General features: G+C 40.3%; 1 protein-coding gene across 1 annotated transcript; it reads right to left on the bottom strand.

The window, feature by feature from the left end:
• Positions 1-496: 496 nt before the first annotated feature.
• Positions 497-17,781, bottom strand: SAP30L (SAP30 like). The gene is made up of 5 exons (XM_078653664.1): positions 17,650-17,781; positions 16,514-16,988; positions 11,303-11,425; positions 9,838-9,936; positions 497-4,269 (listed from the first exon to the last, which is right to left on the bottom strand). Exons 2-5 carry the CDS (start codon positions 16,703-16,705, stop codon positions 4,141-4,143), a joined length of 543 nt encoding a protein of 180 aa, XP_078509790.1. The 5' UTR covers positions 16,706-16,988; positions 17,650-17,781; the 3' UTR covers positions 497-4,140.
• Between the last annotated feature and the right edge of the window lie 361 nt (positions 17,782-18,142).

The following is an 18,142-nucleotide window of genomic DNA, read 5'->3' as shown; positions in this document are numbered from 1 at the left end:
CTATATCCTTGCTCTTCCGTTTCTTTGCATTATTTCCCCAATAACACCAGCATCATCCTGATCAGAGCCACTGTCCTCCAAATCAATATCCTTTTCCCCTTTGCCTAGACAATAAATTATGATCTCTGCACATTTCCTCTTCTACAGTTTCTTCATTTATGCTCTGTAACACTCTCTCGGGCTGAGCCACTGCCGTCTGTCGATTTACCTCGCCACTTCCTGCTGGCTCAGAATACTTCACCTTCTTTTAACCTGGCCAACTCAAACACCAGTATATGTCCACTCACAGGTCTGAACTCCTCACTACTACCATTGTAACTTGCTTAAGCCCACCTCCAAACCCCTATGTTTGATGGGCATTTCGCTTCAGATGCCAAATTTGAGGCTCAGATTTCAAGTAAACCATCTCCACTTAAATGGGCGGTTGCCACTAAATTGGTTACCAATCTACAGCAAGTCCAGAAAGAAAACAAACAAACACACACACACACAAAACGACATCCCAATCCCAAATGAAGGGTAGCCTTTATTACAAAACATACATTTCCAATACAACATTTGGCTCAACCGAATGATGAGCTGAGTTTACGGTCTGGAGAAGGGCAGCAATGGAAGAGACAATTCCAACATTAGGAAGACATTTGACAAGAAATGAGCAACGGAACAAGTTTAGACATTTAAAAACTACAAATTATCCACAACAGTATTTAACAAAAACATCACATGATACAAACAAGGAGGTTTCCGATTTTTAAAATAAGGCCTAATGAATCAATACCATTCAATTCACATGTAAATCAGAGACAGAGTAACAGTAACAAAAAAGAAAGGGTAAGGCATGATGAAGCAGAGCTGTAAAACTTGAGAGAAGAAAGCACACAATGCTCCAAACTAGTTGTAGAACAGTGTTCAGCAGCAAACACACTATCAGCAGAACCAGTCTTATATACCTCCAAGAACAATCAACCCCAGGATAAAATGTGATATAAGGTAGGGAAACTTGTATATGACTGACGCATTTCAATACATGGCCTATAGTTGGAATGCTTGTCTGTGTCGGTCTCACAAATAGACTGGGCCTAGACTCATTCAAGGTAGAATTACTTTGTAAATTATTAGGGATTTGCTTTTGGAGGGAGAAAGCACTTTACAGATTACTTGTTATGATTGCAAAAATATTTTCGGTAATTAAAATCATTTGACATCTTATACAAACAGTCATGCTCATTTATACACAAAGTACTCCAACAGTGAGGACTAAAAGAATGCTGTGATGGTCAGCTCTATTTTATCTACTGCCCAAAGCAGACCTACCTCCTCTCCTATGGATAATGGCACTAGAATCACATGGGTCAACAGTTTGGGGCAACAATCAAGTGATCCTCCAACAACTACGTTCACAAAACACCAAGCTTTCACAATCCAATGTGAATCGAGGTGTTGGTCTCAGTGCTATTGCCTGCAGGTAGGCATCCATTTCACTGGAGCCTATGCTTCAGTGGTAAATACTGAAAATAGTCTGTTCACTTTCAGGACATGGGTTAGGCACACTGGCGGAGCAAGATCTGGCATTTGCAAAGGAGAGAGTTTAGCACTTCCAGGAAAACGTCATTGGCACTGGCAGTAGGGTGTATGAGTAAGCATGAAATGCTTCATAAACCAGCACTCAAAGTCCAGCAGTCTTGAAAAGAAGAAAGCACCACACATAGGCAAACGTCATGCTCATTGAACTGCAATGTAAAGCATATTGAACTGTCAAATGTTTATTAACCAGGAAGAAGGCAGTCTATTATTTATTTATTTATTTATTTTTGTAATTTATTGAGCGCGGCGAATACCCGTGGGCACTCCACTCTTCTCCTACTCTCACACGTGCTGTGTTAATCAGCTTTCTGTGCTGTCAAGAATGTGAGTAACAGCTTATTCTGTCATCTGTATAACTCAAAGAACATTCATTCTGGGTGTCAAAAGCATTAAATGCAATGTTTCGGACCAGACAGAGCAGCAGGACCAGGTCTGAAGGACAAATGGCAGGTCTACAGCCTCACGGCCTCCAAGCGCAGAGATAGAGTCACACGAAGAAAGACAAGCAAACAGGAGGCCAAAGGTACCTGAAATTTCTGGAAAGCCTAAATAGCTTAGCCACAACTAGACTAATTAACCGCTTGCGTGCGGCGCAGATTCCGCCCCTGTGCTGGACATTCCAGAACAGGGTGCGGTCATAACGGAACCATTCCGTCATCAGCACAGCTCAGCCGTGACTGATGACGGAATGGTTCCGTCACAAGCATCGAAGGGGTTAATAAAAAGGCCTGGGTGACAGGTATTTTTGAATGAAGATTTTGTGAATTCGTTTTTTTTTTCGGAATGTTTGTAGTGCTACTAGTTCAGTGGCCGTAGCACGTTTTCAATTTACTACTAAACTCTGTTGTGAATATTGTGGTTCCCAGAAAGGACAGCAGAAGGGAGAGAATATCAAGCCAGATTAAACAAAGTGCCATCTAACAGAACTCAAATTTACAGCAACAGCCCAACCTTCTAAGCCAAATAGCATGCTAATCCTAGAGTCAGTTACCCCTCATGCAAAAAATAGTGCTTTACAAATACTAGTGCAAGTGCTTTACAGTCAGATCTTTCACTCATTAAACAAGGATACTTCTCCATGTCATGCAAAGAACCAAGCACCAGGAATACAGCCTTCCGCACAGTCAGTACACATAGAATTGTGTATGAAACCCAAGGACTTCCTCACTTCATGCACATAATTATGCTCCAAACACGTAGTGTACTCTTCATGCCATGACTACTGCTCCAAAACAAAAGCCTTCCAAGCACAGTAAAGAGGAACAGTACTCTAATCCCAAGTCTTACATCCAAAAAAGAGAATGGTTCATTAAAATCCAGGTCCTTGCACATTTCTAGTAAATAGGTCCCTCATAAGTGGTAAATAGACTAGTGATTGGAACATAGGAATTGTCTACGCTTATAGAGAAAGAAAGAACTCCATGTCTTCCATATTACATGCAAGAAGCTCTTCAAACCTATGTACCACCACAGCTTGAGTAACCAAATGCTTTAATTCCAACTGTGAAAAGTGCCGACGCACATGCTAAAAACCACCTTTTATTAAACACATTTTCTGGACTAAACCGTCAAGATCATTTGGCTATAGAATCATGGTATTAGATTGCTTCCATGATGAGGAGAAGGCACAAGCCTGCTTAGGTCAGCTAGGTATCCACAGTGAATGAGGCAACTTTGAGAAATGAATAAGTAACCTCATCCAAACAGGCAAATATATACAAAAGATGACAAACATCTGCCCATATTGCCCCCCCTACACTAATAATATACAAGTTGTAGGGGTCTTGGAGGTAGGGCTCTTATCTTGGTAGTACAAAAGGGCCTTGCCCCAACAGTCAGCAGTTCTTATAACATGCTGTAGATCCCATCCCATAACAAACTCAGATTAAAGTTCCACAGACCTCCAAACATTGGCCACTGTAGACCAGGAGTGTAGTCTTCCTGTAAAGCCCATTTTATTTTTAAATTGTCATTGTCCTCTAAAATGCAGGCCAACTTTAAAGAGTTATTCGACATGTCCAAGCCTCTCTGATAGGTTTCCACATACCCACACACTTGGATCCTCTAACTGACCCAGCATGGAAAGCTCATCATTCTCATGTAGGTGTCACAAAACCATAGAGGGGTGCTGGTGAAGTTCCATGTGATGTTAAGCCGCTCCTTGTATGGAGTCAGATAATTTCCTTGGATCAAGTAGGTTGATTACCTGCTCCTTCTTTCAGCATCAAGAACTATAACACTTTCTCAGGTCCAGGAATTCCAGCATAACCCGACCCCTCACCATCCTATAAACACCTACACGCTCAGTAAAAGAATCCACAGCTTCTTGGCAGTGCAATATACTGCAATGCTCCCTCCCCAGAAACAAGCTGGCCATACAGGGTCCAAAAGAAGCAGCTCACCCAACAAGATCAAGGGGAGACAATATACTCCTTCCCCCAAAAATAAAATCCAGAAGCCACCATCACCAGGATGGTCTTGGAGTCAATTGCCCCCAACAAGGTCCAGGAGAAAGAATCCCCACAGAGCACCTTTCTCTGCTGTCTCCAGAAGTCCTCAATCCAGTGGTTTGCTGCTGTCCGATTTCAGGTCCATGCGACTTTTGTTGCTTTTCACCATGTAGATGAAATATGCCAGGGTCTCCTTCTCATTCACCGGAATGTTACGGAAGTGACGGCTGACAGTCTGCAAGGAGGGATGAAAAGAAACAGTCTTGGAAAATTTCAGATGCAGTTGGAACTCCTGGGAGGCAGAGCAGCAGGATTGGGCAGTCTAGCAATGCGTGATTCAGTTTCACACACCTACTATTGGGACAAATATATTTATATATTTTTTAATGGATTGAAGTGGAATTAAATAAACATTTGAATTACCTTCGTGGTTACACATACCTGTCTTTTGGGAGTCAGTGACCAGTGCCACCGTATAAGCGGTCTCTGGGAGAGGCAGTGGGGGAGATATAGATATTTATTTCATTTGAAGGAGCAGTGAATACGGTGAATATAAAGCTATGTTTGGGCAATGGAAAATATGTTAAACTTCTTACTGCAGGAATGGAGATAAAAATGTTTCAGCTGTCACCTCCCTTCCCTAAAGAGAGAGATTATATTATAGATATATATAGATCTTTTTTATCTAGCTATATCATATTTGAAAGGGTATTGTCTTGACTTATACTGGTTAGTCCTTGGTGTCTGGACAAAGCTGCACCGCTCTGATGTGTCTAACTAGAGTGAAACAAATGTGTCAGGGGTTGATTTTATTCATTCCATGTTGACTTGGATAGTATTTTACCAATCCGAAGCTGCAATGCTGTGCCTGGAATAGTAAAAGGCTTTTGCCATTTTTTAGCTCAGCATGGATGGAACTATGCTAATACTACTCTTGAAAACTCTGCTAGAAAACAGACATTTGAGGTGAGCAGATTTACAGTGTTGCTTGTTTTGTAGGGTGCTCCATGTAAAGGAGCTGCTCTCCACCTAAATGTAGGAGCTAACCAGAGTTCCTTGCTTCCTGTTTTGCATAACATATTATATATCACCACTGGGTAGCTCTAGTTAGGTCAGCAGTTCCATAGGATTTTGCCCCGTTTTACTAATCTCCAGCAAACTTTCCAAAAAGGTGCTACTTTTTAACTAGTTTATGCATGGAAAGTTTCAAGGGGATCAGTCAAGCGGGGGTCAACAAAAAAAAAACAAAAAAAAAACAAAAAAAAAAAAAAAAGAGGGGTCCCAAAAAGCAAAATCCCCATGCATTTTCAATAGACTTCTTTAGACAGGGTTACATCAAAACTGCTAAATGGAATTATGCCAAATTTAGCAGGAAGCTAGATCTTGGTCTGCAGATGGTGCTTTTTGTGATTTGGTGTAAATCAGCTCAGTAATTTCTGAAAAATTACAGTTAAAAAAAAATAGATATATGGACCGCTGGTGTCCAGATATGCTTTGAGTGACCAATTTAAAGGGGACCATTCAATCCCGATTGGTTAGTTTCAAACTCAATAATATGTTTTGGCTGCCATTACAAGACTAAGGGCCTTGGTCTTGGTGTCCTGCAAATGAATAAACATCAAATAAATGTAAGTGGGCAGGGTGTGCACAAGCAGACCCCAAAAGGGATGTGGGGTGGGGGATCCAAATGGGGCCCCCTTCCCCCTTTGTTGGGTGGCCACAAGATGGATAACATGGGTTGGCAACCGTAACAGCACTCTGAGACATGGTCCCCAATTAAATTCATTGTAGCAAATGGCAGGTTTTGAGGATCACAAAAAGGAGCGCATAATAAAGAGTGATAACAGATTTCAGTTACAATGCAAATCATTTGTTGGTGATACTACACTAATTTTAGGAATTGTGGAGTGTTCTAAGGTGATTTTATCCTGTGAAAAATGCAGACCCTCTACTGGGATTTCATTAATCATGTTAGAGAGAAAACTGTTTTCTCATGAAGGTTATGGAAGGAGCTCCAAAAACTAAAACAAGAGCATATTTTCTGTAAATTCACACTATCTTTCTTAGTCATGTGAGAATAAAGTCTGGCACGCTTAGTAAAACATTTACATCCAACAGGAGCAACCGCTCAGCTGATTCCCCAGTTTTCAACTGCAGCCTCCAAGGGTGTTCTAAAGAACAACTAGGGCGACAATAGTCTTACTTATAACAAGTGTGGCACTCCTGAAGCAATCCCGATTGAACAGGTAAAACGTAAAAAAACGTAATTCAGAATAAGTGGGTTCATTTTGTCATAGAAATTATGGTTAGTGGTCCAGAAAGTAAAATTAAGATACATTTTAAATCAGTTCTCAAATATCTTCCTCTTCGACTTAATGAAAACATTCTGACATGTGCACAGAAATATGCACTTTCAACACCAGCAGCAGACTGCCAGTCAACTCCCTGGTGATCAGCAGCTTTACAAGTGTTTTAATGAGCAATTAGAATGCTAACTCTCTGAATTTATGCCTAAAGTGTGATCTGAAAGCCATCTTGATGGAATTGAAGTAGAAAACTGAAAGCATTTTCCACTGAGAATGCTGCAGTAAATAGGAAACTAGGGAGCTTCATAAGAAAAAGCTCTCCAAAACTTCCCTCCAGAAAAAGAAAAAAAAGAGCCCAAATGTAGACCAAGTATCACCCCAAATGACGCCCAGTATAGTCCAATGACGGAAGAGTGCAAAATGCGTTTTTTTTGGTTGCAGTTTTATTTAGCCATACATGCCAAACCCAATTTAGGTGGGAGACTACCGTTTTTAAAGCCAAAATGTCTTTATTTTGGCCGTCTCTCTCCTGAAATTGCCTCTGCTTCAATAAACGTCATTGGGGAAAATACATTCTCTAGATAATTTTTTTTTTTTATCCTACTTTTCTCTTCTAAAATTTGGCAAATATGTATAGCACAGACTTGACCCGAAGGTACTAAAGTGCTTTATGTGAGCATAAGCTACATTCATTTTGGTTTTAGGCATGATGAGATTAAGCGATGTGCCCAGAATCACAGGAAGTTGAGCTGATGTCAAAACTCGAACCTGGTTCCCCAGTTGCAAAGTCAGCAGCTCTGGCCGTAACGACAGATCCTCTCCTCTAAATGTAACAGATAATAAAGTGATCAACTGGATAAAAAACAATTTTAATTTGAAAGCCCCTTGTCGCTATTTGAGAATTCAGAAAATGTGTCCTCATTTTAGTTTTAAGTGCACTAACAATAATTTCTTTGGGAAAAATAACCCCTCATTTTAATAATTTCTAAAGGAAATGCTTTGGGTATTACAGTTTTGATTACATCAAGATGACTTCAGGCATGCAACACATTTGTAAGAAATATAGAATGTTAGAAATCTATTTATTCATTAGAACACTTTGGGGAGGAAGAGGTCTGGGGTGTGGTGGGGAGAAAGAGGTCTGGGGCGTGGACAAATGAGGGCAGGGAGAGAAGGGTAAAGCGGGGGAAGGGGCAACAAACCAGCCACGCAGGACAGGCAGTGGCAATACATCAGGCTACAAGGGAGAGGCAGTGGCAGTACAACCATACATGCCAACATACCCGATTCAGGCAGGAGACTCCTGATGTTTTTAATCACAAAAGGGCTTTACTTTAGCAGTCTCTCGCATAAAATCTCCTTTTTTTCCAAAGGAAAAAACTCAAGTAACTATAAATTGTACCCTAAAGTAACTATAAGGTGCGCCCTCACCATGCACCTCTTTTAGCCTTGCACATTAAATCACTTATTAAATTCTGTGACTACATTTAGAATATCCCTAATCGCATCTCCAAAGTCATCATTGTTGACGATACTGTGCATGGCAGGGGTGTGAATTATAGTTACTTTAGGGTACAAGTTACGGTTACTTGAGATTACTATAACAGGTGAATTTCAGGGGTTTGAAACTAACTATAACATCCCTAGAACCTATTTTTTAAGTGAATTTCTAAGGTATTTTTAATGTGAAGTGAGATATTCTTAGAAATACCAACTATCACATCATGTTAATCTTAGTTTTTTCAGTTAATATAGATAAAAACATGCATACATATATAAAACCACAACCAAATTTGCCAAGAAATTTGGAACGAAAGAAGACTCCTCCTGACTACTGGTAAAGGGGGAAGTGTCATTTAGTAAAATTATCATGGTCTTTCTTTAATGAGGATTGGATGCATGATATACCCTTTGAGAAGTGCCACCATAAAATCAAAAGCACGATCTTGTGGCTATTTTACAAACTGCTCCTGGTTTGGAAATATGATTGTTCACCACAAGATAAAACATTTCTTTTGGAGAGAGCTCCATGAAAGGAAAGTGACAAGAGAAGATGCTAAAGAATGAATAGTTAAAACATTTTGATGAGGAAATTGGAAAGGAAAAAAAAGCTTTGAAACAAATAAACGATAGCCCTCTTTTGATCCTAAGGCTATATAAGTTCACAAGGAGATCATAACGAAATATCCAGGAATCCTTTAACCATCATGGAAGACCAGTTGTGTGGGCGTATGAAATCACCGCAGGTTAAACACCGGACTTTTATTGACATTAAAACGTAGGCATGCTTCCATTGCTGAATCTGCCAACTTCACAAAAGAGCCTTTATAAGCTTTCATTTTTTATTTGTACATTCTGAAAATAAAATCCTACTCCAGAATTCTCAATTATTTTTCAGGGAGTGGATATGCGTGATTTTTTAATAAATGAATAGCAGTGTACCTCATTAAAAAAACTGTTTGTGATTCCCAATTCCTTCACAATGGCTCACTGCAACCATGACAGCTCCAACAAGGAGAACATAGTAGTCAAGCATTTAACAAGCAAAAGCACTGTATTACTCAGAAGATGTAGAACAGCTGAGGTTCTCAGCAAATGACAGGCTGAAACCAAAGACGATGAGGCACAGGGACTTTCTCTCTGTGACAGCTACTGGACCTTCCTCGACATTTTACACTACTTCATTTACTGAAAATAAACAAAATAGAAAATGCAGCGAAAAGCTTTGCCACTGGAAGTGAGGAAAAGACATAGCAGTACTTTGCCTTCCAATTTGGCGGCTGCTTCAATTTGTACTTTGGATGAAATGTTGGTTTCTTTAAGGAGAACTCTTTGGTTATGAAACAAATCAAACTGCTCTTTGCCCTACTAAATTTGCTAAATATTGCATGAAAATATTTCAGCCCCTCTTACTTTCCCTATTGGCATAGTACTAAGCTTTAGCATCCCCCATACAACATTGAGGTGAGCCCACATTTTACTTCAATGAATGCCATGGGTTGTTTTTTTTGCTGGGCAGATGAATGCAACAGAGATTGTGCCTCGTTCAGGGAGGAAATACAATCATTCTGAAGATAATGAAGAAACATTTTCGTTGCAGTCAGAACTCTGTTGCTCTCTAGATTGTTTAGAACTTTACAAGTTTGCATACATAGAGGTGTAAACACAGTCAAACTATGACAACAAGAGCGTGTGCTGCTGTATTTTGATAGGAAACCACTTGAAGCATTGTCTGGTAATCTTAAATAGCAAAGGGCAAGTAACATAAGTTAGTCAATCAAGCTTTGCAACCCACTTCCTCTATCTCATCCCCACTCATACTAGGTATTCACAACCTTTAAACCGCCACCTATTTATAGACCCTTTACACAGTCACCTGTATGCACTAAAACATGATTCTAGTAATCCTCCCCTCTGGAACAGATCCCCTCCCCACCACCCAATGTTAAATAGGATTGTTCCTTCCACCCTTGACGCAACCCCATATTTCTCCTCACCTCTGCAAGCTGAGCCTTGTTGAGGCCGGGCCGCGTTTGCAGCTTGTAGTGCCTTTTATATCGCCGGAGTGTGTTCACTTGCAGCTGAAACAGGTCAACCTGAGAAGAGAGGAATTGTTACAGGGCAATAGAAAGCTATGGTAGAAGACTGAACATCCTTAAGATACAGTGGTCAAAGAAGGGAGGCTCCGTGCTATGTACACTCACACCACCCCTCCCTTCCATATTGCAAACTCTTATTGAGAAAAGCATGGTTTGCTGGCACACAGAACTATCTTCATAAGGTGTTTTAAACAGATCAAATGCACAACTCTGAGCAGTAGTCTCTAGCACAGTCTTTTGTACCACAAATTGGTCAGCATGGCTTCCAAGTCAACGTGATGCTATTTGTGATCTAATATGTGTATCCCTATAATTTCAGATAGTGGTCTCGATTATTCAGGTATTTTGCACATACTTCGAGACTCACTGCTTGTGTACTGAATTTAAATAAATGCATCTCTAGTTCGTTTTTATCTATAGTTTGTGCTACCATTTTACATGCCAATTCAGTCTTAAATAATGAACATAACGATATGCATTTGTTTGGATATTGGACAGCTGCATAACCTTATTTGGTTCTCTTCTGATTACTTGTTTACATTGCAAACAGAAACTACTTGGTTGTAATTTCCTTCCGCATGTACCAGCATCAGTTGCAATTGGACAACTACATATATGATTGGTCTGTGGCTAGTCTTCCATTTCGCCCTGAAGAAGTCCTAAGTCAAGAGGACGAAATGCTTCGCTGATGATTTTTGATTAATATGAATAAATAAGAAGAATAAGAGACGATGACTTTGCATTAGCAGTGATTGTTCCTTTATTGTTAATAATGATGCACAATTACGGACTTTTGTGTTGACAGATTGTGGTGCAGAACCAATCCAGTAGTTTCTGTCTTGCATCCCCTTCGGAGGGGAAGTGCTCCTGGACAGGGGGCACATTTGGCTTTTAGCACACAATATTATCTATTGTTTGTACTATATGGGTGATTGACGGTATGGGTGCTGCATTTCGGCTATGGTCCACTGTTGTAGGTTTTAACTCTGAATAATGTTGATGCAAATTTAGGACGTTCACAGAAGAAACCTAAATGCTAAACTTGAGAAATAGGAATGTTTTGAGAGCTGATGGTGAAGGAGGACACCTTCTACAATACTTTAATAAAAACAAAACTTTTGATTTTTTTTTTTAAACAATTTATGTTTTTCCCCACATTGTGCAACAAGTCTGGAGACCAGTCGGAGACATAGCAAGTTAAAGAAACTACAGCTGTACAGAATTCGTAAACAAGGCACAGCAGCTGGGAAAGGACTTGGTGGTCTTAGTTACGTGTCAACAAGATTTGGGAAACATTACAAGGGGTGACCGAACAACCATCTCAACGGCATTCCAAGTAACAAGCTGTGGGTGCCATGTTTACCTCTGGGACATCTGTCTCGTGCTCGGGCGAGTCTCCACCATCATCACTCGTTTTTCTCTTCCGTTTGTTCCTCATACTTTGAATAAAGTTCTTGTGGAAGTCGCATATGTATAAATGTCTCACCTTAGGTATAGAGAAATACAAACAGCGACATAAGCCAAGCACAAATTCACAATTTAATGTTAACAATGAACATTCAAAAAATGTGAGCAAGTGTATAACAAAAACTGTTTTTTACAGTTACTACTCAAATTTGTAAAAGAAAGAAGACCTTGTCTCATGGCCTTCTTGATACATTAAATGAATATCCGAGTCTGTGCACTACTTATTCAAATTTGGAGAATACCTTTATCAAGGTGCATTCGGTAGTCATTTTTTTGTTATTATTGTATATTCAAGATGGATAACCACAAATGTAATCGCATAAAATCACAATCCATAACAGATGTGTGATAAAGTTATCAAAATAATCAGTGCATATCGTTGGTCATATCTCATAATTGTGTATATTAATGACATAAATTTGACTTGCACTGAAAACACAGCAAATGAAAGGAGGTGGTGTACATACAGTTCTGTGTGTGGCTCAAAGAGATGGCATACAAAGAAATACTGAGGTACAGATTTGAATGCATTGTCAGAGTCGTTGCAGTCAGGCAAGGCGGTAGAGATCTGAAATAAGGACCACTGGAGCGGTATGTAGGTCACCATTTTAGAGCAGCAAGGGGTAGCGAAGAGTTGGACTGAAGGCCACTGGCAAAATTGTGTGCGAATCTCACTATCATAATTGCACAGAATGCTACAGCAGAGGTGGACTGACATGGTTGTCTTAATCAGTATTAAAATAGTAATGAGTGAAAATGTAAATAGAGCATACGCTGAAATAGCCAGGGCATAGCAATTCAAGTGAACATGCAAAGCTGTGGTTGCATTGAAAAAAGCATGGAAAAGAGGACGCTGGTGTTTAATGCCGAGCTGCATTGGCAGAGCTATGTGTGGGTTCTTGTGTTATAATTTGGGGCCAAGTGTGGGGAATGTTAATTATTCAAATGGGTGCACCTGAAGAGAAGTTTGCGGGTCCTTGTACTGGAAAAACACAGGTGTTGCAAGTTGAGACTGAGATCCACTGTAAAGTATGTGTGTTGCAGTGCCCTACTGCTAGAATGGAAGATGCTGCACATCAGAAGATTGTTATTTATTTTGCAGTTATTACATAGAGCAAAACAGACCAAAAGTAATGCAAAGACAAATAACAATACATGGTCCTTGAAGCACAGTGCAGGTAGTAGGATTACACCGATCTATGCAAGGAATGCAATTCATAAGACAAGTTTGAAAAAATACTGAGGGAGAGTTGTGCATCAGTCCTAGAACAGTAATAACAGAGAAAGTAGTGTGCGAGGTGGAACTCCAATGGGCTAGCTGACTCTGGTTTCAGTCCAACACTTGAAAAGCAGGTGTGAGGAAGATTAAGACTGGTGTATGTTAGCAGAACTGTGTGCGAATCCAAGCGTCCCAATACACGAGTATGTGATAATACTGCATTGAGGAAGAATGCCAACCAAATGATTCGATCTAGACAGAAATAAACTGCAGCAGAACTAATAAAAACACGAGGCTACCCGGGCTCATTATTACTAGACCTTTATGGGTCTGTAGTTCAATCGTAATTATCTAACTTGCAACTGTCCTTCATGAGCAAAGACTTTAACTTGAAACCAAGGACTTATTAAAGATGTTTCTTTGTTAAGTTGTAAAAGCATACATACTGTGACCTTGAACGTATTTAATCACTTTATTATAACACATTTACATTATTCAGTGCATCTGTCACCTCGGTACAGCTATTAACTAAGAAGAAGGAAAACTACTAAGTGCTATACTGAGAAGGAGAAAAAAAATAGTTTTGTCTCTCTGTTGGAAACAGATGATCTTCCATGAGTTTTGGGGTCAAAAGGTAAAGGTTTCAATACCTTAGGAGCTAGCAGCAAGACTGTAATCATGCTTGTCCTAGTCTTTTGGACACAAGCAACAGAAAAAGGTTAGAAGGGAAAAAAAAAACCTTAGCAGTGAAGCTTAAAGAGTCACATATGAGGGCAGGGCCTTTACTGTGAACATTACATTCCGAACAACTCTATTCCCCGAAGTCAATATAGATCAGCGAGCTTAAATTCATCCGACATCTTCTGCTCAGGTCTAGTAGGAGTCTAAACACAATTTGGTATAATGTGAAGCCTTTGGACCAGGGTCAAGTGGAATCCCAAGCAACGTTGAATAGCCTGGGTCCAACATAATGCTCGGCTAAATAAGAGTCTTCCTGGAAAGAAGTAGGAGCAGGTGAATCGACATTAGCACTGGGGAGAAGGAATCGCAAGGAGAGAACTTATTACATGTTACTAAATGTGGGTTTTGGCATCGAAGATAACTCTACTTGTACTGTTGGCAAGAGCAAGCAAAAGAGCAAGATCAGAGGGTCACAAGGGATCTGACCAGGCGGTCGGTATTCTACCAAAAACTAAAATATCACTTTGAATAGATTCAAATTCCCTTTCCTTAAACTGAAACAAGAACGCTAAAGATCTCAAACATTCTTTAAAGTGCAGCTGAAATTATACACCCCTAATTGATTGCATGATTAACTAAATATTATTAGTGAAAGGAGAACAACTTAGTCAGAAGTACCAAATCAATCTTGTCAGTGGGATCATAAATATTTACTAGGGACAGACTAGATGCAAATCACAGACAACCACGGACTTCATAGGTTTACACATGAGGGAAAGGGACGTCATTTGTGAGCGCACAGAAAGAAAAGAACCAGTCCAAGTAATGGTCTTGCCTGCCCGCCTCCCAAACACGGTTCAGCAGAGAGGCATAGGAGACAATAGAGAAAAGAGTTGAGAGCTCTAGAAGGGTTAGAGTTTTGCTCTCGTCCAAAATGAATTGTTTGTCATAGATACCTGGTGCAAACTCCTACCTAGTTACTTTTACAGATTGCAAACCATCATGAACCGAATCAAGACACTTGTGCTTCTTAATAAAGTCTGAGAGTTGTGAATTTATGACACACACGGTCAATTGGAATGAAAATGAATTAGGGATATAGACCTAATATTGGTCATTGGCATTAGAGTAGTTAAAGACTACCTTGGGCGTACCTGCATTGGTAAAAACCGGGTCAAAAATGGCTAATTGTATTCTTTGCACGGTTCCTTCCAGCTTCAATACATAAAGACATTGATTCACTCTCCCTGAATTTACATAGACTTCAGAGGAAGAGAGCAGGCATGCCTGTCTATGTTTGAAGTGTGGACTAAGTGAGGGGCTCTTTAAAAGCAAGGTGTTAATGTGGGACATTCATATCCAAAAACAGTTCAAGGAACAGACAACTGTACTTTAAGCAGTGAAGACTTTCACCTTTGACCAGCTATTATAGTCAAGCTATAGTTGAATGACAACAGTAGCAACTCAAAGGCCTGGAAGTTTTAACTGGCTTTCGACAGGCAACCCTGCAAACATCAGCCAAGTGAAAGGATAAACAAATTGAGCTCTGCAATGGATATCAAAGGAGGAGACAAGAGATCTCCCTCTGTGTTTTATCTGTGGGATATGGAAAGGGGAACAAGGATTATAAACATAGGCATTTGTATTGAAGGAATGTGGATGCGCTGGCTAGTTACATCATGTTTTGATGAACATCTGCTTCGATCAGCATTGATACTCACAAAATAATTTAACAATAACGGCCTCATTATTAAAACCGGATGTTTTACATCTATCCCAACCGTGAGCCACCCCAAATAAAACCATGTGAGGAGAGTTACTATATGGGGTGTTCCATCAGCTGCTTATATTAAGAGACAGACCACCCGGCACCTCCATGTTGGTATGATTGGCACAAGGGAAGGCAGTTAAGAAAACCCCAGCAGATATGTCTTCTGTAGGATAAACGTGGATATAGTCAGGGTCCTAAAGGGATGCAAAATAGCCAAACCAGCACTTGACATGCCCAGGCTAACAAATCTGTAGATGTCGGCCCCTTTCCAACACCTTATTCGACATACTCCGTTTAGCGCTCGTTTGGAAAATAGGTTTGGCATATCTACACCTAGAATACAAGTATCACTAGGTAAATGTAATAATTAATCGAAAGTAGATGACTGTCTACAGGGTTGGGATAAGTGTACAGGCATGTGTGCATTTTGAAGTTTTAGGTGGACGAGTGAGAATTTGTATTTTGCTGTGTTCAAGGCCATGTATCAATAGGGATCGGTGTTGTAGTGGGGTCGTTTTAAATAGTTTGTGTGCCTTGACGAGTTTGAATGGGAAACATCACTTACAACGCAACTTTTACCACGCAATGCTTTTACATCACAACTTTTACAACGCAAACCATTACAACGCATTGATTGCGCTGGGGGACGCTCTAGGATAGGGAATAGATTTAATTTACTATCCAACACCTTCCCTACTATCCACAGGGGCTGGAGTTGGAATAGTAAATTAAACTATTCACTATCCAGCACCCCAAAGCGCTATGCGTTGTAAAGGTATGCGTTGTAAAACTTGCGATGTAAAAGCATGTGTGGTAAAAGCATGCGTTGTAATGTCGTACATGCGTTTGAATGCATGCCTAAGTACTGCGGTTTCAATATATCTTTAATTTTTCAGTCAGGTTCTTGCAGCACGCATTCTTTATGCTATATCTAATGTTACCATACAGTTTGTTTCCTCAAGCATTTGCCTTGTATTGTACGAGAAGTGGAAAAGAGGCATTTGCCTGTCAGCTCATGCCAGGTTTTGTGACTTATGTATTTCTTCTTTACTCTGTGTTACACAGGAGGGAGAAGCAAGGCATCCTCTTCTGTGTCTATTCTGTTAACCCCAGCTGTGATTTCCAGTTCGTGTCATTTCCACTGTGAAGGCATGGAAAGTGTCGACTTACCATTGAATCTATGTGTGGTGGATAGTTGGAGAAACCCAGCTGAGCCTCTACCAACATAACGTCTGGCTTAATTAAAACATGTAATCTTGTTTTGACAATAAACATTGAGACAAATTAAAAGTCTGCGTTAGGCATATAGCTCCATTCGTTCCATGCAACAGGATGATTCGGAATTCTGATGGTCAAGGAGAAATAAGCAGTGGGGTGGACAAAATGCCATAAAGTGCCATACCTTTACCAACGCATACAAAATGAGGGATACTCACGCTCTTATCGATGTCCAGCTTCAGCTTCTTCTGAGAGATACTCTTCTGGATGCGCTTGCTGAAGGACGCATTTCCAGCTGGCCGAACACATCTTTCCCCATCGTCAATCAGGCAGCAGCTTTGGCCATAAAACGGAGTGCTAGGTGCAGGTGGTTCATCTCTACTGTCCTCCTCAGTGCTGAATCCATTCATTTTGGGAGACTTTGAAACTCCACCCAACAAGAATTTTCTTCAAAAAGTAAAGTGTGTATGACCCAGAGGTGAAAACTGGGTATCGTTTCAGTAATTGCTGGCCAATTTCCTGCTACCTATGAGAAGTTACCCTTCTGCCAGCAGACTCTCTCCTCACAACTGACCTTTAAACAAGCTGCATCCCCAACATCAGGTTAGTGAAATGATCAATTTCTTCCTCTGAGAATGAAAATTCGACACCCCGCTTTTCCTGTTTAAAATCAGAGTATTAAGTATGGGACGCCTATAAAAAGATGTGGGCAAAAAGTTGCAGCATTAACTGGATGGAAATTGATTTTAAATGTGTTAAAAACTCTTATTAATGATAACAACTGAATTCCTTAAGATCTAGGAGGACCTCGTTGCAATCTGGTAACTTTGCAATTTAATACCTTGGCAGTATTTGTATAGTCTCAATCAGCACTAATTGATGGATTTGTTTTATGTTAATTACACCAAAAAGCTAAACGAAGTCTGAAAGTTAAGAATTGAATGAAAGAGCCTACAAACATATACAAGAGTAGCCCTCATCATAGCATACGAAATTAAAGTGACTTAGATCAGGAACGAAAATAGGCAAGCAGGGTTACTCTAGGATAGCAGGGTTTTTAATGAAGAGGAGTGGAGACAATAAACGATGCACTGCTTTTGATGCTGCAAAGTAGAAAGCAAAAACGTAAATAAATGCACTGCACTACGTGAGAGATTCTGCTGACTGGACAAGGCATTGAAAAGAAAGCGGGGGTAATGTGGCGGAAAAATGCCAACAGAGTAGAGCGGTGAGAGACAATAGTGCTCGAAACATAGTGCTACAAGCAGGGCACTAAAGTTACAACTAGGAGTGTCTGGGAAACTGGCACTACTAATATAAACACAAATATAGTGCTAGAAGTAGAGTGACCAACCGTCCGTAATGTCACAGACAGCCCGTAATTTCGGCCGTCTGTCCGTTCTCCGTGAAGGTTTCTTTAACGGACGCCATTTGTCCGTAATTTTACCTGCTGTTGGGTGACCAATTGTTGGGCCAATCACGTGCCTTTCTATCACCAACCGTTCCTCCAATCGTTGCTGTGGAGAGCAAACAAAGCGATCTAGGATTGGCTTGAAAGCGATCAGTCAATCCTAGAGCTTGTTAGTACACTGCAGGAGTGTTCTTATTGGCCTGATGCGTCAGGGCCAATGAGAACAGATACGGTACTACCGGACATGCAGAGCACGTTTTGAGCCTTTAGTTTTTGTTACATTTTTGAATCACCAGCCTGCTGTGGACTAGCCTTTTCCCATCAAACACCTACTCATTCTAATTTGGTCATCGGTGAGTTTAGTTGCTGCTTTTTTTGCCTCATGAAGCGTGATGTGCGTTTATTTTCAGTGTATGTTCACTATGCCTCACTCTTT

Source organism: Lissotriton helveticus, chromosome 7 (assembly GCF_964261635.1).
Source record: "Lissotriton helveticus chromosome 7, aLisHel1.1, whole genome shotgun sequence".
Classification (NCBI taxonomy): domain Eukaryota; kingdom Metazoa; phylum Chordata; class Amphibia; order Caudata; family Salamandridae; genus Lissotriton; species Lissotriton helveticus.
Note: the sequence above shows the minus strand (reverse complement) of the source record. Positions and strands in the feature narration are given on the sequence as shown.